The 25290-nt window shown below is 39.6% G+C and overlaps 1 protein-coding gene across 1 annotated transcript in view; it reads right to left on the reverse strand.

Annotated features, from left to right (window-relative positions):
- Positions 1–25290, reverse strand: part of LOC308125736 (cadherin-18) — a 127350-nt gene that overhangs the window by 37775 nt on the left and 64285 nt on the right. Inside the window, exons 5-7 of the mRNA XM_080489696.1 lie at positions 14843–15010; positions 13230–13417; positions 10004–10257 (exon numbers count right to left, since the gene is read on the reverse strand). Of these exons, the coding sequence (XP_080345822.1) occupies positions 10004–10257; positions 13230–13417; positions 14843–15010 (610 nt within the window). The remainder of the gene's footprint in view (positions 1–10003; positions 10258–13229; positions 13418–14842; positions 15011–25290) is intronic.

Here is a 25290-nt window from a genome sequence, read left to right on the forward strand (position 1 = left end):
TGGACTGCAGGTCTTGAGACAGAATGTCCTTAAAATACATATTTCTAAGGGCAATTATCTTCAATATTTAATAATGACAAAAGGCGATGTTCCGCCGGCAGTGTTTACACTCTTGTAATGGCTTTCCAGCGACGCGGCGTTATCAAACGGGAAGGGGAAGCAGTCTGAGGAATACAAAGCATGAACGGGCTCAGCTGCTGCTCTCATGAGCACAAAATGAGCATTGACTGTGTGTTCCCTAATTTATCTCTTAATGACCTATTTACACCTTTAATCCCGCGTCCATTCTCCTGTGTAATATACCCAAAGTCGCCGATTTCCAATCGACACGACAAAATGGAACGGCACCGGAATATTAATGCCAGGACTGCATTTATTAGCAATAATAAACTCTTTTTTATTTATTTTATTTATTTTGCCTTAACTGCCAGAGTACCCCCCACCCACCACCCCCCCACCCTCGGCCACCACCACCCCACCCCGCAATAGAAATGCTGTCATGATTTATTGAATGTTCAGGCTCAGATGAGCATGAAGGCTTTTCAGCTTAAAAAAAAAACACAAAAAAAAAAAAACCAGAGTCTTTGTCAGCAGAAGAAAAGCATATTATTTTCTGGCTTGTAGGGAGAAATCCGCTGAAAAACACTTCAAACCTGTTAATTATTGCTCGTGGTGATGAATTGAGTGCATTTTGCTGTTTTGCTGGTTGCGCTCTCATTTATGCAGATAATCAGTCACAAGTAACAGCCGTTACAGCATGTAATAATTATTTTTACAGGACATTTTGAAAGGGGGAAAATCTTTTCTTCAGCAAAAATCCAGAGTTTAAATTATCATCTGGGGAGCAGGAATATTTTTTTGCTTGAATGTAAATTGCTCATTTTAAAAGGGATAATCGGCTTGAACCCTCTTCAGGGCACTGCTTCAAACACTTGGATATGAAGAATGTCGACTTCTGGGTGTTGTTGAACAATATATCAATACTTTTTTTTTTTTTAATTCTGTCATTGTTTAAAGAACAAAGAAATGAAAAGTTTACATTTTGTGCAATTTGTGATGAAATCGGAGTGGGGAAATGTTTCTGACAACCAGAGGTGGGGATGTCTCATTGCAGGAATCTTTTTCAATGAGTAAAACCTAACTAAGCCCAAAACTGAAAACTCTCATTGTGTTCACAGTGCTCAGTCAGTGAAAATGCAAGTTTTTGAAAATGGCTCCCAAAGTAGAACTTCTTGAAAATACTCTTGAAAATGCTTTTCTGAAATGCTGTTACTGCGCATGCCTTCAGAGCGGCACGACCAGTCCATATTCTCCTGGGGCCTTGTTTCTCATCTCATTAGATTTGTGCGTAGTGAGTGCGTACAAGCATTCCCACTCAAAATAAGGAATTTATCAACTTGTACTTATACGCGAAAACAGTGAAACTACAAATAGAAAGCATGAAGAGTGTCACAGCAGGTGCTAAACTATGTCAAATTCCACATATGTCCCCTGTTTCCTTTAATTAAAAATGCTGAATTCATAATTTCATCTTGTGAGAAACAGGTGTTTTCTATGTGGTGTGAAAGTCTATAAGAGGTGTCTGAAATGTACATAAGTGCCATGCTCATCAGAGCACAGAGTGGCTACTCAGTAGGCAGAGGCAGGAATCCATGTCGCACAAGAAGTTCATCCAAGTTTAGACGTAAAATTCTTCCCTATCACACAGGAAGGTGGGGTTCGCGTCCCAGTTGGTTTTGGATCGGTTATTAATGGATTTATGCAGCGATTCACAGCCTATATTGGAGCGAGAAACAAAAAGAAGTGGAGCCATCCCATTGCTCATCCAGCTCCTGTCCACAATGGGACGTTGGGCACCGAGTTCAACGTCAAACCACTTTTCTTTTTATTTCTGCTGACAATCTGTACTGTGACCCAACAGGATTAACTGCGGTGGTTTCCTTATACCTCGGAGCATTTTTCTTTTTGTTGGTTATCCCAACATTCAATGTTTCAAACAATAATGTTCTGGTTTGCTTCAACCTCGCTGGGAAAGGTGAGGAAAACATGAATGTAGCATCACAAAATGTGGGATGGAAGTATATTTTGTCCCTCGTTGCAACAGAAATTATTGCTGAAAATGTGGATACACTGACAAAACAAACGCGGATCCTCCATCTAACATCATTCATGTATAATAAATCTGTCACTAAGTGTGAAACTGACAAAGTCATGCACATTTCACCATTCACAGGTTACTAATATGTTACTAATATGGACTGTACAATAGTAATTACACAAACTATACACTGGGCATATTCAACCTGTTAATCCTAGACATAAATCAAATTATTCCTTATCACTGTGGAGCCTATAAAAGCCATCCTATCAAAAGTATGTTAATAAAAGTTAATAAAAGTATGGTTAACTGGGACTCTGAGCCTCTGTGGGTGAACCCGGCCGCGGTGTGCACGACTGCCACACGGTCACTGTTCTAGTTCAGTGTAGAAAATGCATGTCATCAAATATGCTCTTGAACTCTCGAAGGTCAAAGACGCTTGAACAAAGCCGGAAACCGGAAGTTCCCGAATATGTATATTTGAAGTGTAAAGGGTAAAGCTAGAGCACGATGAACAACAACATTAACATGATGTTGACAGCAGTACAATCAAATACTTGAATATGTTAATTCCGTGTGGGCTTTGACAGTAATTCTTGAAGACCGTTTTTATCTGTCGTAACAATGTTTTTTCACACATGAGAGTCCAAAGACACGCCGACTGATGCAATGCCACAATGTAACCCGGCTGAGAACTTTCCCTTACTGTAATTATGGTAATGTGTAAGAGCAACCGGAGGTAATGACTCACGAAGACCCCGTTTGGTTATTTAGATGTCAATTTCACGCCATTTCTCACCATTTAAAATGTCACTTCAATGGTATGTTGATTTGACAGCACGCATGGACGGACTTGTGATGATCAAAGAGAGCCAAACACAGATCCCCGCTGCATTTCACATTTACATTCTGACGCCAGCACGAGCAACAGCGGCACGATTGTTTAGCTTTCTGGGTTCAAGAGGATGCCATTGGAAGGCCCCCCCGCTGTGTCTCCCCTCGCACATGGTTGAACAATGGGAGGGATGAACTGTGGGAACAGACCAGGTATCCCACAAGAAGACAAAAGAAATCTTTGATATGTAGATTACCGTCTTGTTTACGACAAAACCTTCACGTCAAGATGCTTCTGACATGAATCAGAATAATCAAGCCCCCCCCACCCCCCCCACCCCCCCCCCCACACACATCTTTTTCACATTTTTCAAGTTTGACATCATTAATAAAGGTGTGGAGAAGTACTTGTCAAAGTTAAAGCGTGGTTTATGCGTCTGTAGATGTTCAGTGCTAGAGTTTGTTTGGCTCACTCCGAGCACCACGCTCCATGGACTCATTCCTCCACGTGTGAGAAAGTACAGCATGCTGGGACCGTTTTCACAAGGACCATTGTTGATACTAACTTTATGGAAACAAGACTGTGGTTTATCTAGCACACGGCCACATCTTTGTCCCTTTGTTTTAAACTGCTGTGGGTTTTTTTTGTAAATGTGCCTCTTGCCAGAATATTTTAGTCCATCAAATTTTTTATTTATTTTTTGCTTTGGATTTTCATGAACAATTTTACCCGGAGGGGACACACAGTGGAGGTAGAAGCAGTGACATGTGTTAGTTGTACTGCTTATAATTTCTCTAATGAGGTCCAAATTAGAATTCATCTCATTCATTCTGAACATGTTGAGATTGGTCTTTGTTCCACATGGCAAAAAAAAAAAAAAAGTGGCATCCTGACACAGACACTGTCAGTTTTATCTAATTTTTCAGTTAATTACGAGTTTTGTTTTGGTGGTGTAATTTGAATGTTTTATATTGTAACTACCCAAAATGAAATCGGGTTTTATGTGTGTCTGTATTTCATGCAAGATGAGCAAGGCATCAGCTGTACGATGAGGTGGATCACAGCAACAGTTTGCACATTAAGGCCTCATTTTCAAGTGAAAACTGAAGACGTTTGCTGTGCTTTTGGTGTCCTTTTACACATTCATGGTGTTCGGTGAAGATTTTCAAAACAGCTTCCAAGGTGGAAGTTTTTGAAAACACATTGTCTGGTACTTTTGAAAAATGCTCCGACTTTGTTTACATGAAAACAAGAAAAATGCAACTTTTCTGAAACGCTGCTGCTGCGTATGTACATCACGGCTGTAGTAAATCATCCTTTCAAAAATATAAACACGCTTTTCACTCTTGAATTCAACAGCTTTGCCAATAGAGTGTACATTTACTACATCATCATCTGGATCCCACGTGGAGACACATTTTATTCCTTACATACAGATACTGGGTAAACCAAAACCACCAAGAAAGACGCGCTTCAATCTTGACAGCGTGTCTCTCTGTTTGCATACATTGGTTGCTTTATTACATAAAAACAGTGCCCACAAAATTCATTATTTTTACAAGATCTGCTTTTTCAGCCTAAATGAACATTCTTTTTAAAACTTAACCAGCGAGACCCAATTTATTTCTGAAACAAATATGCAAAAATTATGACTTTTCACTTAATGCCATGTTTTCTAACATTTACACAGCTAAGTCTCTTTTTTTTAAACGATTCTTTTTTTAAATCTGTGCCTCCAGCGAGAAGATCCTAATTCTTTCACTTTGGGTATCATGAACAACTTTACCTTTAGGGGACACAGAGAACAAGGGACCAGGGGAAGTTGTAACAAGGGTTGGTTAAAATACTTCCAATTACTTCAATAGGGAATGACTTCGAATTAGAAAAGTGATTCACTCTGAACAATCCTTATTCCACATGTAAGAAAGTAGCATGCAAGGATGTTGTACAGGATAAAACCTTGACATGCCAGATTTCTCAGGATCGTTTTTAGCTTTTAGCTCAGGTGACATTGTTCACGTCGAGAGGGGACTTGTGATAAAGTTTGCAAACATTTTCTCTGCCCTTAAATACAACAACACCACATTTATGTCTTGTTCTATGAAGTTCAGGATTTGTGGCTCATAACAAACAGAACTTTTTGAAAATGGGGGGGAACTCCCAAGGGGGAACTTTTTGAAAATGCTCCATCTCCACCTACATCTATGGAGGGAAAAACCCAACATGTCTGAGAGATAGACAATAACAACAATGGCAGCCTCCAGAGTGTCATCACACCCAGTCCATAATCTCCTGAGACTTGGTAGTTTGATAGTTGACAGTGTTGACGTATAGTTGACGTGATAACAATCCAAATTAGTCGTTTATCCATATAAATATCCGGAAACTCACATTGTTAATGTTTATAGCATATTGTTCTCTGCGCGTATGTGTGTGTGTGGTTTCATTACAAAAATAACCAACAGCACCAACTAGTGGCCTGGCATTCTAACTACATTGTTTTCATGATTTCTGCCATTTCCATATAAACAGGCATAGTTTTCAAAACATTGCTGTAAAGATGGAAAACTTATCTGAAAGGAAAACTAAAAAAAGATGTGTTTTGACTTGAAATGTTGTTGCGTAAACGACGTCCATCACTAATCAATCTGTTATAGAGCAGTAACTTGTATTTGCTCATGAAGACATACTTTTACAACTGTCTTCAGTCTCTATTAACGACATTTGTCAAATCCAAAACGCGAAATAAGAGATAGAATGTGAACGTTCTTTAAAATCCTGATTTCCGTTGGTGAAATCCACTAAGAAGTGATATGTGACTCCACCAATCTGTTATGCCTGGGCAAAAGTCCAAAGGTTCTAAGAGTATAATGAACGCTTTAAGTGAAATTTGTGAATCTTGTTTTGAATTTATACCTCCTGAACAAAACATGCATCAATTCTTAGCTGCTTTTAGACATTGCTGCAATATACTCATTTCGAAATACGTTGGAAGAGAATGTTAGCAGCAGGTACAGTATACCTTGAACTCACAGTTACACCAGTGTCTCCAATGATCTGATTGTATCCACAAAGGCTGCTTCAGGCACGATATTAAACTCCAAGTCAACAGTTTTTAAGCACTCAGAAAACACAGGAACTGTTTCCAATAAAAAACACATTTACAGCAGGAATACAGTTCTAATAATCCACGCACGGTTACCCCGCCAGTGTCAACAGATAAGAGTGATGCATACAGCTGGAACGCTTAGGGCGGAGACACGGCTTCGCCACGATAAAGGAATCAATAATTTAAGCTGAGGTAAGATTTAGGGGAAACTTAACTGCCGAGTTGGAAGCTGCAAACTGAAAGCTAGTTCATGCAGCAACTGCAGAGAGATTGGGTTAAGATGTGATTTCTGCGAGTTTATCTTATGAACTTGCTTGATTTATTTCGCTGTATTTTCTATTTGGTCTCGAGTCTATGCAGTACCTACAAGAAAGAGCAATACGCAGGGCTTAAAAGTCAGACGCAAGCAGGTTCTCATCAGAAGATAGAGTTGGAATCCACACACAAATGAGATGACACAATGACGACGCGAAGGAGCGAGTCAGGTCTCACCGATGTCTGAATGCCAGGACTCAATGCTTCCATCTAACCCTAACCTATGTGTGAATTTGAACTCTGAAGTCTTGCTAAAAGATTCTATGCTTCAGAAATACACCCTTACATCCAATTATATAGCAAAAGAAAACCTTATAAAAAAAAACAACTTATTCTTTCTTGTTAGAAAATCCCAAATGTATATCGTATTCAGCCATTTGAAGCTTTTAATTACAATCTTCAACAGTCAGCTGAAACTCACTTTGTATTTAGCACCCCCGCACTCTGTATTCAGTGTTGACTTCCTGATGCCTTGAAACCCTGTCGTTGAACCTCACGCACGATCACCAGATCTGTTTACTTCGGCCATGGTGCACATGCGCAGCAGCAGCGATTAAATAAAGTTGTGGTTTTTGTAGAGTTCCACCTTGGGAGCCGTTTTAAAAATGTGGTGTGGCTCCGACCACCATAGTGGTGTAAACAGAAACCCTAAACGCAACACTAGCTCCCAAAAGAAGATTAATAAAATGTGATCTGTTTTGTTAGACTGATATAATAAATAAATAATTGTTGAATGTGATCGTGGATAGCTCCACTGGAGCGACTATATCTTATTTTAGTTTAAACAAAGACAACACGCTACCTTGTTTTCACTTGCTCAATGTCATTCCGTCAAATTGTGCTGGTTGAGCAAGACAACATTTCTTCATTGTCCAAAACGCTGTATTAAAGTTTCTAGCTCCTCGCGTTCCACTGTCTGACGGCTCTGTAGCTCCGACTAGTGGCTGTCAGGGGCATCACAGTTAAGCAGCACCCAAGTACATGGCTATAACACTAACTAATTAGGGTGCAAACCATTTTTCTGACTAGTATGTGCATCCCTAAGTTCTTATTTTTCAGACATTATAGCACTATTAAAATATGATAGGAAAATCAGACATCATAACACAGTATCTATAAAAAGCTCACCAATTTATTTAAATTGAATAAGTAAATATATGTGCGAGAGATTAATACATAAAATATAAATCAAGTGAATGAGCCTCTCGAGTTTGCGTTTGAGTATGTAAACGTTTTCCGCATCCCTCAGGTAACAACACTTTCCTGTGCATCACTGTACATGAGCCCAATATTGCCAACAGTTTAAAAAAGACATTTTATTGGTTTGTATGTACTTGCACCCCTCGAAACTCACTGAAGACCACAAACTTCACCCATAATCAAAGATTCTCACCATAATTGTTCTTCTTTCATAAATATGGCCAAAAGCACAGTGTGTAGCTGCATTTTGGTTCGAGTTACTGACTCAATCCAATCACATTTTTAGGGACGGTTCATGCAGAAAACTAGAATAAAAATCTCAAAAACTCCCCCCATTTTACTTCTTGCTAGAACCTCAGAAAAGTGTACTACATACCCAAATACATAAGAGTATGGCATAAGAAATGTATTGCCTCAGAAGTGTGGGAGGTGTCTGACTGATCCATGTTTTTCCTTTGGGGGCGTATCGTAGCTGTTCAGCAACACAAACTCGGACAAACTTCTATGGTTGATTCGACTCGGCTGACGCTCTTACCAGCTGTCACACATTTCCCTCAACGACTGAAAAGACTTCTGGGCAGCTTTGGGGTCCGATTCATTCACGTTACCACAGTCGGAGCCGAGTCTTGCGCTTGTTAGCCGGTTAGCTTGTGCACACTGATATTCACTCCCGGCTGATTTGGAAGAAGCATTTTGTGCGGTGAAGCGAAGCAACTTCTTGACTCTGTAGTCAAACCTTTTGTCTTTCAACTATGACTCAGCAGCTAAAAGTTTGTTTTTCAAACGTAAGTAATGTTTCATCCAATGATTAGCATTGTGTTTACAGCCACTCCATCATTTGTGTCTAGAAGATGGAAAATACCCGTTGTTACAAGCAGTGCAGTTGCTTGACTGTAATGTCATGAAACGAGGTACCTGTTCAGAACGAAAAACCCAGAGATTAGTCCACTGCCTAGGGCCAATATCAATCTTTTTTTTTTCAGCGGTACACAAGCGCGTTTAGGCTGCATACTAATGCGCTAAGCAGTTGTATCGCCTCGGGTTATTTCACAAGCTTGCAGACAAAGTAACCAGCTATTTGATGATGCCAAAAAATGTGAGTGATTCACGATGCATCCTGCTGCCTTCTCTGAGGGGATGTGGAAGAGTGTGGCGCATGTGAAGTTTCAGAACAAACAAGAGGCGACTAAACATATTACCCAGCATCTGCTTAACAGTATGCTTTTGACGCTGGTGGGACACGAGACCAAATCAAATGAACTCAAATACAAGTTAAAAAGTAGAGGCTCTGATGTCTTTTTTGTGTTGGTGGAGGGTCATATCAACATACACACGTATTTAATGGTGTTGTAATGCGGTCAGTTCAGATCATGATTCAACTGGGATCACAGTATTGGTTCACAAATAATAATGGTTTGATTGAGAAATAAATCCGACCGCTCTACTCGAACCAACGTTTGAATATGAGAAACCATGCAAAATTAACAATCCAGAGGAAGCCAGAGGAAACTATAAAGGCATAGGAAGCCATAAATATCACAGTAAGTCCCAACAAACTACAGGAAGCAATTGTAAACTACATGAAGCTACATAAAACTATTGGAATTCATACAAAAAAACACTATAGAACTATAGGAAACAATTTTAGATTACAGAGAGCCATAGGAAACTGGAAATTCACAAAAAGCCATTGGAAATTTCTGGAAGCCTTATTAAACCACAGGGGGGCCTCGCACTGCCCCATCCTCAAGCTTATCAGCACAAAAACTAATTTCCAAGAATCAATAAAACATTGGTTTTACAATTTATGGAAAGAAGATGTTCAAGATGTTCAATCAAGCCACATTTGAATTATGTTATATATAATTATATAACATAATTATATGTTATATATATGTTATATATATATATATATATATATATATATATATATATATATATATATATATAGTAATGACAAGTTCTGAATGCATTTTAAAATAACAATACCATCTCAGTTAAAAAAAAAACCCCATATAGTTCTCTATGGAGTTTCCTTAAATTAGGAACCCTAATCCTGATATAATGTCATGGTGGTTATGTTTAGTCAATGATCAGTGACAAACGGACACAAAACTGCTTTTGTGAATCTCTCTGGCAAAGATTGACATGTTTCTAAGAAAATGCATTTTTGGGAACAGATTAGTAAACAATGTGGTGGAGATGCACTGGCTGACAGTCAGTAGAATGAATGCAAAGCCTCCAAATAACATTAGCAATCTCCTCTTCCTCCTTTCTTTGCTTTAGCGTCACACATCTCATTTCATAACCCGACTGTATGTAATGATGCACAACTAATAAGTGTCTGCAGGGCTGCTCTTCTTTTCTGTAAATGTCATTTTTTGGAGATTGCATATTTATAGGTTTTAATGCAAAAAAAAAAAGAAAAAAAAAAAAAGCCTCTTACCTAACGGGACTGTTCCTGCTGTCAGGGTCTCGAGCTGTAACTGAGCCCACCTCAGTGCCACCTGGTGAATTCTCATAAACATCCAAGATGTAATAATCCATAGAAAAGACAGGCGCCTCGTCCACGTCCCCCACTGTGATCTTGAGGGTGGCGGTGTCTTTGAAAGAGCCGAGATAGGAGAAGCGGGGATCCACATGTGTGTTCACTCCCTCGATCTGGAGAGTGTAGGTCTTCTTCCTCTCGTAGTTCAAAGGCTGGTGGGAAAAGAGGAGAAACCACAGGGCCGTGAGATTACCATACTCCCAGCACCACACGGTTACCCCGACTGAAAGCGGGAGCTTAAGGGAGTGCACAGCGAGTACTGCAAGTCTACACCGCAAACACAACTGTCATTACTGCGCAGTATTTTCAATGTCAGCGAGAGGAATGATTAAAAGATTGAAGATTTTAAAAGTATATTACCTCCCTCTGCACGGAGTGACAGTAGATCGATTGAGTTAATTATAATTTGAAGACGTGAAGTTTGAGGAAAATTTCTCTTCATGTCAAATAATCATCAGGTCTAAACTACATTATAATTATATTATATTTAATAATTCATAAAACAAAGGTTTGGGGTCGGAGCGACTTAAGTTTTGGACTACCAACTGACAGACCCACGAAATAGAGCACGATCATGTTTGCTTTCATGAATATGGAAAATTGGCATTTGTCCCAGAGTTTATACCGTGAGGAAACTATCCACTGCAGTTAACGTTGTTTATGATTACATGGTCATAACATGTTTGAAAATAGGAGCCACTGGACTCAGCTGGCCCTACACGACTTTTGTGTGCTCACTTATATATATTATACATTTTATATAATATAACCTTTTCTCTTCTTGTTCCAAAGCCTTGACTTTGTGACAAATCATCTCCAGAATTTCATCATTCTTTATTTCTATTTGAATAATTAGTGTTAAATCTCAAATATGTTTGATAACGTCATCAACCAAGCCGTGCAACTCAATAACGTCACATTTCGTTCAATCACTCCATGGCGCTCACAAAAAGTCTAATGAGGATACGATCTTGTTTACAGCTGATAAATCTTGAGTAAACAGGATTGACTACTCATCATAATATTCCTCATATGATGGCCCATTTACGCGACAATGTTTTGGGTGTGTGTGTGCACGACAACGGTGCAGTGTTGTGTTGAGGTCCGATTCCCACACACACAGTAGGTAGATGTAGTTGTAGGTCAGAAGGAGCCCCCCCCCCCCCCCCCCGATTGAAAACCAACTTCAAGACCAAAGTGGGTGATGGAGACAGAGTCAGGGAAACTTTGGAATAAGTTGTGTCTTCAGTGGCTCCGTGCACGGTGGTTAAGCTAAATTAGTTTTTTTTTATATCCTATTTCTGAAGGGGATTGTCAGAGGGAGAAACTTGTAGACTTTAAATGTCATGCCCAGTTTTTTTCCGGATTTCTCAGATGAAAACTACAATGAAGTGTTTTCTAATGAATGGAATTAACTTATTGCTTAAAGTGTTGCATGGATGTGGATGAGATATAGAGCACGTGAGCAGCCGTGGAAGGTACAGCACAATGCTTCTGTTGAAAAATATACAATTACATTTTTGTTTCTTGTGGCTACATAATTAATACACGCATAATTAATTCACACACTACACAGAGAGGAAGAGGTTTCTCCTTCAGGCTGTCTGCCTGCTGAGGATGGAACAATAGACATATATAAACTGGTGTGTGTGTGTGTGTCTGGAACAGGTGGTAAACACATTCACTGCATGTTATGATGTGTATAATTATGTTTGTGGCACATAAAGGTCTTGACATGACTTTATTGTCATCAGTCCATGTTGATATTGAATTATTCTGTTTGTGGAATTATAGTTTCAGGGATACTCATCTTCAGTGTTTGTGTCAAATACTCTACTTCGATAATCTCCGACACACACACCATACATGTGATGTATTGGTACCCCAAGCAGGAAACCAACGCATCATTGAATCTAGCGACTTGTTCCTGACTGAGTTTCAACAATCAGCCAAAGTCTCTGATTGTCACAGTCTTGTTGTCGTAGTAACCCGGAGTTGGTCGGTATGATGATTGAGATTGGTCAAGTTGAGGGAATCACAGGCAGACTGGGGTGAATGTAGTGGCAGCGACAGGGAGGGAAAAACATAAAAGGGTGAGAATACAGGCTATAATTGTGAGTTAGTGCAGCTATTTAAAGATGGCCAGATTTACTATGAAACTGGTTAAGCAGGTTTAGATTTTAAAAGAAAAACCTGAGCTGTACCTTTTGTCTCAATAGGGCGAATGGGAAACGGACTTTGCTCAGATATTTGACCAGTTGCACATCCACGCATTTATTCACAAACTCTCACACCGTGGGTGACAGCTGCATGGTAAACACACATCGTTGGAGGAGGGTCATTGACTCTTTAACACATGGTCAGAAGGACATGAGGGACAGAACTGCTGCCATTTTGATTAGAAGATGATCCTCTCCAGCAGCTGAGCCACATCCACTCCAGAGGGCTGATTCACTAAGATCCATCATGACGCTAAATTATATTCTCAAACAGATAAATTAAGCTATTCTTTTGTATGCATTTTGCAAAGGATCAACTCAGAGTATGTTTACGCGATGTTTCGAGGGAAAACGCAGTGTTTCAGAAAAGTTTTGCATTTACACGGTAAAGTTTTGAAAACATGATGTGGTTAACATGTTGAGCCACGAGTTGGTGCAGTTGGTCATTCTTGTACTAAAACCACACACGCGATGAGCATTAACAATGGTGAGTACACGGACGTTCGTATGGAGAGACAACGGAGTTGGATTGTGGCTCTGGGTGACTCTAAACTCTAAAACTACCAAGTCCCAGGAGAATGTGGACTGTGGAGTCAAGACACTCTGGAAACCGCCTTTATTGTTATTGTCCATCTGCTTGTGAAAAAGAACTATTTACTCCGTGGTGCACATGTGCAGGAGCCGCATTTTTCAAAGGTTTTGTTTGCCTCGATTTCCACAGAGACAGAGTTTTCTCCAAGCATCATTGTCACACAAACGGACCAAAAATGCTATGAAGGTTTTCTCTTTTCACTTGAAAACGTCACGCAAACGTGGCCTCAGTTTTGTTTTGAAAGCCCCCTACGTCTATACACGCCTTGCACAATGTCCTCCATAATGCCATTACAGAGTAAAATCGTGCTCACCTTCTTCAGGCTGACGATGCCCTCCCTCGTGTCTCTGTCTGTGGATATGGAGAACATGTTGGCCCCCTCCGAGTTGATGATGCTGTACTTGATGTCTGCGTTGACGCCGAGGTCCTCGTCATTGGCTTTGATCTTCCCCACCGGCTTTCCGACTTGAGCTGATTCGGGGACGTAGAGCTGGTAATTTTCTGAGGATGAACATTGGTGTGCACGCAGAGGAAAAAGAGGCTGTTTTAAACACAGTGCCAACCTCCTGCTTTGCCCTTCTCATTGTCTGGGTGGAAAAAAAAAAAAAAAGAAAAAAAAAAGGCTTAGCAAGGCATTTTGATTCTGCCACCATTTTGTTCCTGAGGGAATGTCATTAAAAATACTCTGCAGTGCTTCAATTGACATTAAATGCTAAACTGGGGTTGATAGTGCTGCAATGAAGCAGATCAAACTCTGAGGCTGATGATTATTCACAAAATTCTTGATGGTTTTGAAATATATATATATTTTTTTTCTTTCTTTCTCGCTGCTGCACAAATGAAAAACTTGGGCCCCCCGGGGGCGGGGGGGGGGGGGGGGGGGGGGGGGGGGGTTACACTTGATATGCCACTTTCAAAGACAAAGAGTCATAACTTTATCGTTACTTAAGTTTATCATTAAAATGGAAAAAAGTGGGACTTGATGAGCGTGCAGCTAATTACGGAGATTATATATCACAACATCACAACACAAAGACAACACATCGTGGCTGGAACAGCTTCCACACAGGGGATGGTAAACATACGGCTCCTATGGTCCAAAAACTTCCTCTACACCTCTTCAAAAAAGTACAGAGTACAGTTTTGGTGAGCTTCCATTCCCTCTCTGCATAAATCAAGCTCTTGTATTCCCTTCGTTTCTTTTGTGTTATAAAAGTGATTCAAGAAAATAATATGAACGAGTTGCATTGCATGCATCATGTGCACAAATGTTTATTTCATAATATTGAGTTCTTGACCTCTCGCAGGCTATTCACAGACAGCAGAAAACGAAACAGCAAGATGCTGCAGTGAAAGCTATATTCTGCAAGAACTGAAGGAGAGTTTGCAAAAAAGAAAGAAAAAAATAAAATAAATAAAGCCAGGCATTCATCTAAATAAGTCAAAAGAAAAACATTGTGGTGAACCAGTTAGCAGTATGTTTTCCCAAATAAATTCGATTGGTTTTGTTAAAAAGAGTTCAGAAAATGTGAAGCTTTAGGAATGTATTCAAACTTCTTTTCCCTAAAACAGACAGAAATGGTCTGGGACCTGCTTATTTAAAGTTATTATTTTGTAATGTTACTGGCTCGGTCCAAATTGAATCAAACTGGGCTGGATGAAGCATAAACCGAGTGACAAAAGCATCAAATATCTATAATTAAATGTTTCGATTATCAATACATGACATGTAACCGCTGTAAAATCATGCCAGCTTTGAGTTACATGAATGTAATTAACTCCAACACAAATGAATTGTATCTAATAAAGTTATATTTGAAAAAAAAATTTTCTCAGGCCAATCTTTTGCAAAATAACAAAAAGTTGTGACGTGACTCTGCATTGTTATCAGGCCGCCTGACATCTGGAGGTGAAATCTGGACGTACTTTGTGGAAACTTGGGCGGGTTGTCGTTGACGTCTGTCAGAGTGATGTTGATGGTGGTGGAACCGGAGAGGCCTCCAACCTGGCCCGCCATGTCTTTGGCTTGGATGACGACAGTGTAGTGTTCCCTGGCTTCCCGGTCCATGTCAGATAAGGCAGTCCTGATGATTCCTGCAGGGATGAGAGGAAACAAAGCCAGTAGGAATTAACATCACAAACACATGGTATTGTAATGATTTGTGTACTTTGAACAGGACGATACAAAATGCTAAGTTCACAACTAACAGAAAACAGTATGGTAGTTAAAAATTATGACATTTTATGTTGTTACTTGAAATACCATTACAGCACTACTGTGAATTATAGCATTCGAAACACACACATATTCTACAGTACACAGTAATTTACCATGATACTATGATATATATAAACCATAAAGCATAGTAGTTCTTCCAAGTTCAACAAGCTACTTTCAACAATGCAATATTAAATCATATTGTTATATCAATAACACCACTGTCCAGATACCATGGCACTACTAAATATACAATAGTTTACAGTATTTTACAAATCACTAAAAACTACTGCGATACCAAATGTACCAAAACACAGATTTTTTTCCCATGGTGATACCAATCGTATCACTATGTACAGTAAAGCACTGACCATGACAATGAAATATACCTTAAAATACAGTGTTTCACTGCCCACACACATCATGGCACCTTCTAATATAGGATGATATGGCCAAATAGAAGGATCTGAGATATTGTTATATGTCTGCATAATTGGTAAAATGGTATATGGATTTCACTTATACAGTGATTTTTCTACTGCTCAAACAATTCCCAAAGTGCTTTACATTGTTAATGACATTCACCCTTTCACACACGCCATGCAAGGCGCTCAATCCAGCTTCATGCAGGGTTCAGTGTTTAGCTCAAGGACACTTGGACATGGAGAGACGGTCAATCAAACCTGCAACCACTCTACCAGCTGAGCCACAGCCTCCCCTTCTTATAGTATTATTAACCACTATATGGAACACAGTATAATTTCTTATGGGTCTGTAACATTATATATACAGTATAAGTTATTTAGATGTTGCACAGATAAATCAAGACATAATCAGAATACTGCGTTTGTCAGTCTACCATTGTTCCGTGACAACTGTCACCGTATCAATCCTCCTTCTAGAGATTAACAATGTGGCTCTTTCACCTGTGATTCTCCTGTTCTTTCATTGTCAAGGTTTGCCTCTCCTCGCTTTCCATTGTACTGAAAATGACTATGCAACCTTGGACCAGGGCCGAATACAACTTTCTGTAGCAACTACTCCGTCACATTTATTACTCCAATAACACAGCAAATACAACGGTGAACTTTCACAATGCAAACTCGGTGATATATGACCACATCGTTGCACCACAGGGAAACTGTACTCAGGTAAACTGCTACACGGGACCATCGCAACGGACCCAACCATCATTTTGCCCCCTGAGCTGCTGGGAAGGAGCAGATTTATTGTCTGTAATAGGTTCATATTTTGCACATATATTATCTGTGTGTGGTCATAAGATGTCTGTTGGCCCATATTAGTTTTGGCGCATGTCAGCGCCGGAGGGTTAATTCCCTATTTTAGCTCCTGAAACCACATCTCCACATGGATCCTGATTTAATATGTCCTACCTGTAACATCAGTGTTCGTTGTAAATTGTGCTTTTCCCCAGAGTCAAAACCCTCCGGCAGCCATTGAACTTGTGTTCTCCTGAACTTGTGAACCCTGCAATAATACAAAATGGGCTTGTCCTGGAGCGCTGAGACCTGCGAGCAGATGCTGCTCTTGAGGTGAAATGGACTTTTACCGCTGGTGACTCCTGTCGCGAGTGGAAATCACAACAAGCAGCATTTGACGAGACGACTTCGGCGAATGAATGAGAACGGATCCTTTTCTGAAGCGGTTTTTACGCTCGCTGCAGAAAGTGCTTATCACATGTTTTTGCATGATACATAATTAAATCCCATTATATTTATTGTTGGGATATTTTCGCCCGCCTTTCCGTGAAGACGCCTTCAACACCCAACCTTACGGTGCATTAGCTCACTCCTCCTACATATATTGTGCAAAATGAATCCTATTAGCTGCATTCACAAAATTGGCTGATGCATATATGTATGTTTGCTTTGTTTGGTTAGCAAGAGAATATATGGCCACTGTTATTAATGTTGCATGATGTGGTGATATAAGTGTTTCTGTGCAATGACATCATAAAATTGTGTGCAACGCTGGAGGGTGGAAAGGAGCACCCTTGCACTGCATGTACAGCAGAGAAATGAACTCACACAGAAAACCAACATACATAATTACAATATTATATTTGATTATATATCATTTCTGGCAAAGTACCTTGTGGTTGGGAATTGGGTACAAATATCCTAATTTCTTATTAATGTCAACGCTGCACACGAGATGGGGAATTTAAGAGCCTCCGGTTCTTTAGTCTGCACATCTCAGCTGAATTCACCTGGACGACAAACTCCAGAAACTGAGACAGAAACAAACATGTCACCCTCCTCCAATGCTGATTAATTTCTATTGGTCAGCCTCCAGACGTTATGCTGCACTGTGGTTCTTCAGATGCTCAGAGGAGGTCAGAAAAGACCCCTCCCCTCCTCTCCTCTCAGAGATACTTATACTGAATGTGCATTATGAAGACCCTCACCAGACCCGGGACATCTACTGTTCTGTTCGTCCTGCTGCCCGATGGGAACTGATACAGACTTTAACACCAATGAATGTTCTAAAATACAGCCTCTACCCCCAAGAAGTCAAATTACCTCCCGTCTTATCAGACAGACTGAAGGAGTAGGGGTTGGCTGTTTGCATGCTCTGGTCCAGTTATGGGTATTTGTTGTGGGTTGTTGAGACTAACCCCAGGTATACGTTAGTTTATCCCACTTTCACCAGCGTGATCACCATTGATGGATGGATGGATTAATGGAACATCCCTCCCTACCTGTCCACTTTATCAGACACTACCAAAACACATTTCTGGCCTCCAGAGAACCATGACCTCGAGCCAGAATCCAACCTTTAACCTTTTTATCAAAACTTCACCAATATGGTTTTCAGGATGTTATTAACTGGCTCAGCCACTACCTTAGACATAGAGAGCAGTACATAACAGTTATAATTCTCACAGAACAAAGATTAAATATGGTGTGCCACAAGAATACATTTTAGGGCCTCTTATTATTTTTTTTATCAATTTACAGATTTCACTATATCATCTGATTCAATCTTCCAAATCCTTTTTGCAGATGACACCAATTTTGTCATATCAGACTCTGACTTTGCTTCTCCTATACATGAAATACCAATAACCCTCTTGTATATGCAGCAAAATAGTTTCAGATGAACAGACTCACATTGAATATCAGTAAATCTAATTATATAATATTCCAAAATAAGCACAGTATTTCCTAAAATTGACAGAATATTACGAATCAACGATACCAACATCATACCAACAATGATACCATGAAACCACATCGGGTATGTCTGCAACAGAGTCATGAAGTCTTATGGTAATATCAGAGAAGTATCTTATTTAGTAAATATGTTATGTCTAGTGTCACTTTACAATATATCCATACCTCACATATTGGAGATATAATTAGAAGAACTTATTGATCAAACCAGACTTCATTATTGCTCCTCAGATAACCTGTACGAGACTCGTGAGATGCTTGAGAACAATAAAATCTTTTTTGAGTTTGTTTGGTGTTACATCATCCTAAACAAGATCTGTTTTCATTCCAGAGAGAGACAGAGGCTTCGAAACATCAACAAATAGACAAAACAACCTTCAATCCTCAAGCTGCCAACACACACACACACACACACACACACACACACACACACACACACACACACACACACACACACACACACACACACACACACACACACACACACACACACACACACACACACACACACACACACACACACACACACACACACACACACACACACACACACACACAGTATATACTGTAAACACACCTTCCACATGAGCAACGACCTTCAATGAGCCTCTTTTGTTTTTGATTTGCTCTAAATTTCTACTCCTATTCTCAGGCTGAGTATATGAAGAGGTAAGATTTTCCTGCTCCTCATGATTATCATTGGCAACTAGTTGACTCCCGCATTGTTTCGGTGGTCTGTCTTAATGGCAACGGCGCTTGGAGCCACTGAGAATGCAACCGTTTCCATGGAAATGTTTCAAAATGTGTTTTGTGTAAAATTGAAACCTTTCTAAAATGAAAACGCAAAATTAATTTACACTTGAAACTTTGTGCATGCGCGGTGTGAATCCGGGGCTTCAGGTACAATCTTCTGTAGTGTCTATACAGCACAGTGCAAATGTAGCAGTGAATTCAATAAGCTGCTGTTATCTTCAGTTTTTCCAATTTTCAGCCACATCAAACATCTGTTTTTCACAAAAAGATATCCTTCCTAAACATGTATAGCAGATTTAAGCTTACAGCTAAAAAGGTTTTCTTTTCAGGAGCTGACAGAGCTGAAACACTGCAGAAAGAACAACAACAACAACAAAAAGATCTGCGGAACTGAGCATACACTATGGGACCAAAACACGACTACAAATGAGTTCTACCGTAGCCTCTGTTGGATGTGTTAAATAAATAGTTAAACCTAAATGTTTAAAATATACCAGCTTTGTGTTTACAGTGTATTTTTTATACTTCCCCTGAGGAAAAACAAAACAAATAAACAAACCAAAACATGGAATTGTGTGTTTACAAATGGTGGTGCTCCACAAATTCAGCATTAAATTTTGATTTCTATAAGAGACTGGAAAATCCTTGGATATACTCAGTTGCTCGTTTATGCATACACTTTTCAAAATAAAAACACTTTCTCTTCTGGAATGAATGAGAGAAAATTAAGGAATATAATGAATATGAAGATAACTGAAATTGTAATGGAGTCATATTCATGTTTCTATTCACGATTTATGAGGGAGTTTGATGATCTTGTTCACATACATGTTACATTCCATTTTATGTTGCTTCACTGCTGCTGAACACTGAGCTGATCACTAAAGCCTTAATCTACCAAAGATTTGTCCATATGCATACGAGCAGAGGTGTAGTTAAGGGGATACGGCATATATCCACTTTTTCAGTCAGTATTGTGTACACCCACCTCCGAATCCCCCCCGATGCACCACTCAGCAGTATCTATGAGCCAGAATGCCTTTTTTTTTCTCCCTAGGATGATTAAGCCATGACCCGCCCTACTCTGCCTCTCATGTGCTTGTATGATACAGCTTGAAATATCACAGCAACACCAAATAATAATTAGACACGTGATACTGCTGACCAATATATCACTGTACTGTCAAATATTACCACTACTGTAGAAGCCATTTTAAAGAATGTAAGGAATAAAATAAAATAAAATAAAATAAAATAAAATAAAATAAAATAAAATAAAATAAAAATAAATAAATAAATAAATAAATAAATAAATAAATAAATAAACAAATGAAGTATAGTTAAAAAAAACAACATACTGTAGAGGACTAAAAAGTATTTAAAAAACATTCAGGTAAAGTACAGATACCTATTCTTATTTGTTCAGGTAAGATGCATCTCAATTCAAATTGAATCAGGCCAACTGGACTGAAGTACACTAACAACAAACTTTTTTATTTTTATTTTTTTACATTATTTCCCATGTAAACAAAACTTAATTTTCATAAAATGTGTTTCAATCGTTGAGCATTAACGCAGTTGACTGATCGAGCCAATTATTCCGAAAGCACTCGCAGAATCCGCCAGCTCTTGTTTCACAAAACTTAATTTTGGAGTTAATTAATGCAGTTTAATGATTTCCTCAAAAAAAATCACAAAAGAGGGGGCCGCGGCTCGTGTTATGGAGCGGGTCATTTTTTTTCCCCTCCGTCTTTTGTTCGGGACTTTATAGACAGAAACTAATCCACTCGCCTCGGGCTGAATAATCATTAAAAGTGGGTCAAGGAGCAGGGCAGCCAACGGTATTAAGATCCAGGGGATCTTAGGTTACACATCATCTGTCACACAGAGCAGCGGCTCGTGTCCAGGAGGCTGCTCGTGCACACAGATTTATCAGCAGTGAATCAACGGAAAAGATGAAATCTACCAAGAAAGGCATGGCAAGGCTCAGTAGGGCGAGCAGGGAGTCACAAGAAATAGCTGTAACTTTTAATATTGCTTTTCTTATTCAATAATTGATTGCACTGTCGCTGTATTCATTATGTGGCCCAATGTCAGATCGCATTATTCTTTAAGAAAAATAAAAAATAACATAAAACGTAAGGTTGTTTTTTTTCAAATGGAAGAAAAGAAAAAGGGGAAAAAAAAAAAAGGAAATCTATAGCTGTATTCACTGTGGTTTAAATGAACTGTAACCCATTGATTTCTCCTGCTCACATTCCTCTCATGGCTTGCGCTCGTGGACTCCCGTCATAAAACAAGGACGTGATCTCTTAACTGGTGAATAAAACAAAAAGATTTCCAATATGAAATGTCACCTGTGAGCACTTGAAAATCAAACTTTAAAGGGAAGCTAGAATTCAGCTTTTTTCTTTCTTATGGAGCGGTTTCAACCGTGATGTTGTGGCTGCGTCTGTTTTAGGTCTGATAGCGTCTTCTGCTGCTATCATGTCTCTCTTTTGTCTATTAGTTCTGCTCGCAAAAGAACAACCGTTAAGTGGGGCAGCGAGCGGAGCGGGCTTTATTTCAAGGGATATCAAAGCAAATAAATTTACTCTGGCTCCCAGGTAAGTTCTTCACTGGCAGCGTATAAAAAGACTCTCTGTGTTCTGCAGCGGCCCATTTTATTGAATTGTTCAATATAAGGAACACTCCTTGATTAAAAAGTAATAATACCGGTTCTATCTTTTAACGGCTGTTTCAGATGAATAATTAAATCCAAATTAAACCCAAAGCCAACTGGCTTCACACTTGGCAGTGAGTCACACTCGGGTACATTTTGTCTTTGAAATGCGAAGAAATCGATGACACACTGAGCTTTGTTTGAACTCGGGCTGAAGTGACAGGACATAATAACTTCATGCTGCTCGTATTATGAAGTCATACTTTGTGGGGAGGAGCACATTATATCATTTTTATTTGGGGGGGGGGGGGGGGGGGGTTATTTGGGATAAAGCGGACTTTACTGCACAAACAGATGACTGATATCAAACGAGCACGAATTAAAATGCGATCACACGAAGCGGTTGGTGGAGCTATCAAACATCCTTGGTCACAAAATCAGAATATGAGCCACAGCACATATAATATCTATTAAATAAAGGCCATAAATTAAAGTTGTGGGAGGGGCTGGTGAAATTCCTCTCACCACAATAACAACAGCATTTCTGTTGAAGATTAAGTGAAAAGCAGTTGCAATTATAAACCAAGTTAACCTTTTGTGTTATTACCATGTGTTATTTTGTAAGTAACTCTCAGCACCCATTTTTATACAGCGCAGTGGGTCAGATCACCATATGTATTATAACTAACTATAGAGGCTTATGTCGCCTTCTTTAAAAAATGAAGAGGAAAAAAAACAAACCCCATACAAATAATTTCCACTCACTTTTCAGCAAGAAAATGTTTGTAGTAATCTGTTGCAACAATTCTGTTAAACCAGAGTGACCATATTCTGAAAGGGAAGCTTGTCCTCGCCTTGAGATGCTTCAATTCTACTCAATGTTCAAGATGCCTTATAATTCACAATACAGTCCATGTACACCACATCTGTATGGATAGAAAAGTCAGTGATTTAAAAACAAAACAAAAAAAACTTTTTCTATAACTGAAGCCAAAATTCAGATGATCAGGCCCCGTTTAAATATTTTTTAAGTGAAAACGCAAAATTTCTTTGCATTTTGTGTCTCTGTTTACGTGACAACAGTGCCTGGAGCCACTGGAAACAAATGTTTTTGAAAATGCTCCGACTCCGTCTTCATGTAAAACGCAACTTTTCTGAAACGTGACAACTGAACAGGCACACCATGACCTTAGTAAATAGTTGTTTTGCAAACACATAATGAACAATCAAGAAACACTGAAAACCAAATTGTTTGATTAGTTCATCAACCCCCCACAGTTACAGGAGTGCTCACCCTAGTTGTGGTCATTTGCAATAACTTAAAGAAGATTGGATACATTTCTTTGCATAACTACAAGGGTTTTATTATATATTGTTAATTTAACTTCATAACAGTCACAATGTACCAATATATATCTCACTGCAATCACACGTGTCCTTTCAACATGCATTCCTCCATGTCAACACATCAGATATCAGAGCAGATAAAGCCCTACTCCACAAGACTGGGTTGATTACGAATCCTTGGGCTCTATTATTTTAATCATACTTGGTGACGACGCGCGAGAAGCCAGAAGTAGAAACTCAAGGAGAAACCACATCTCCCACTCTTTAAGTGCTTTTCCACAAAATAAATGTTCCCACAGGAGCGAAAAAACACTCTGTTAGCTGCTGCGTTAGCCACAAATGAAAGAAATCGTAATTGCCAAATTCCTAGTAGTTTCACAAAAGGTCAAGTCTCGATCTTGAGAGTGGGGTAACTGGGTTTGAATCCCAATGACTTACAATGGCGGCACCTGGTACAAAGGGAGCAGCGGAACGAATAAACCTGTGGTTTTCATACAGCATAAAAGACAATTTCCAAATAAATATAATGACTCATGACCATTACAGCTGCTTTACTTCAAAGAGAGTTTTCGGAGTCAGGGGAAGAAAGTGCATTAGAAGGAAGTTCAGTTAAAGATTTCCAAGAATGACAGCAGAAGACTTTATTATTTTTCTCACTGTGTTCTTCACAAATGCCAGGTCTCAGCATGGATCTGCTGCTTCTTAGCTTCGGGACTAAATAAAGTGCTTGCGGCCATTTTGCGGCGACGGAGCGAGCGCGGCAAACTCCATTGGAAGTCAGTTGTTATTAACTGGAGTCTTAGCATTACTTAACCTGGGGTCCTTGAGACACCCGGGCCTTGGCGAGTGGCCACACTTTCCATTAAAACCACACCAAGACAGACGGTCTGACCTTTCAAGTCTCTTATTACCCCCTTTACTCATGAAGGCGCAACGCTCCTGAGCAATATTTCACAGCAGCAGGTTCGCAACAATGAACACACTCCAAAAGTATTGTTTTCTTTTTGGACTGTGGGAATTCAGCATTTGTTCAGAACGGATCCGTCGAACGTCTGGCAAATAAATGAGGAACGAATGGCGACGATCACCCGGCTGCAAATAAAATTCCTCGACAACAGGAAAAGGCCACGGGGTATTCTTTGGGAAGTGGAAGCAGCTGAAAGGTATGTCAGTACTTGGACACAAAGATCACACCCCTGAACTCTCTTTCCCGACCGCTTCTGAGCCGTAACACCTCGGATCGTCTTCGCTGAATCTCCGCGGAGCTCGTCAGTTAATTTAGAAAATAATTGAGAAAGAGCCGACTTCCCTGAACCTGGGCCCATTTGACACAGTGAGGTGGTTAGCCTTTTCCTCAACCTTCCCAGTCTATTAGAGTTGATACCATCACACTATCCACCTCTTTGTCTGGCTGGAAACTTCTAAAGGAGGACAATCTCCTGGGTGAACAAAAAGGATTAAAGGAGATTACTAAAGCGCTCTTCAATCTGCAGCTTCAGGAATCTTGGTTTCTGGCCCCTCCAGTACGATGTTATCCTTGTGTGTGCACTGTTACAGCTACTTCTGTGGAAAAAGGTCGATAACATCAGGAAAAGCAGCTAAAAAGTGATCAAAATCATCATGGCACTCCACTTTTTCTTTTTAACCTCTCCAGCTAATTTCCCTCTCGGTTAGATCATATATATCAGGGTTGTCAAACACATTTTAGTTCTAGAGTCACATACGTCACAATCTAATCTCGAGTGGGCCAGATCAGTCAAATAGTGCCATAATAACCTTTAAATTCAAACTTTTAAGTTTTTTTTTTTAAAGTTGTGGCACAGAGTATACGTGATGAAAATGTCTATATTTTTGCAAAGCCAAACAATCACGACAGACAATGACTACAATCTCAACATGAGGCCAACTTTAATGAAACCTTCTGGTGCCAAATACAGTGAAATGTCCCCAAAAAAACCTGTATGTACCATGGCTGTTGTGTTATGCATGTTTTTACAAACTCTCTCTTACAGCATGGCTTTGAGCAACAAGCGTTCATGCCGATAACTCAGCTCGGGTCTCAGTGTTGTGTCTGACATTCTTATTGGAGCCGGGTCGTGGCTTCCTGCAGGCTGCTTTTGGTTCACAGGCCTTATGTTTGACACCCCCGATGTATATGATTGGGAAGGAAAAGTTGGGCAGGCTTTAATCAACTACG

This window comes from Lipophrys pholis (genome assembly GCF_963383615.2).
Source record: "Lipophrys pholis genome assembly, chromosome: 20".
NCBI lineage: Eukaryota > Metazoa > Chordata > Actinopteri > Blenniiformes > Blenniidae > Lipophrys > Lipophrys pholis.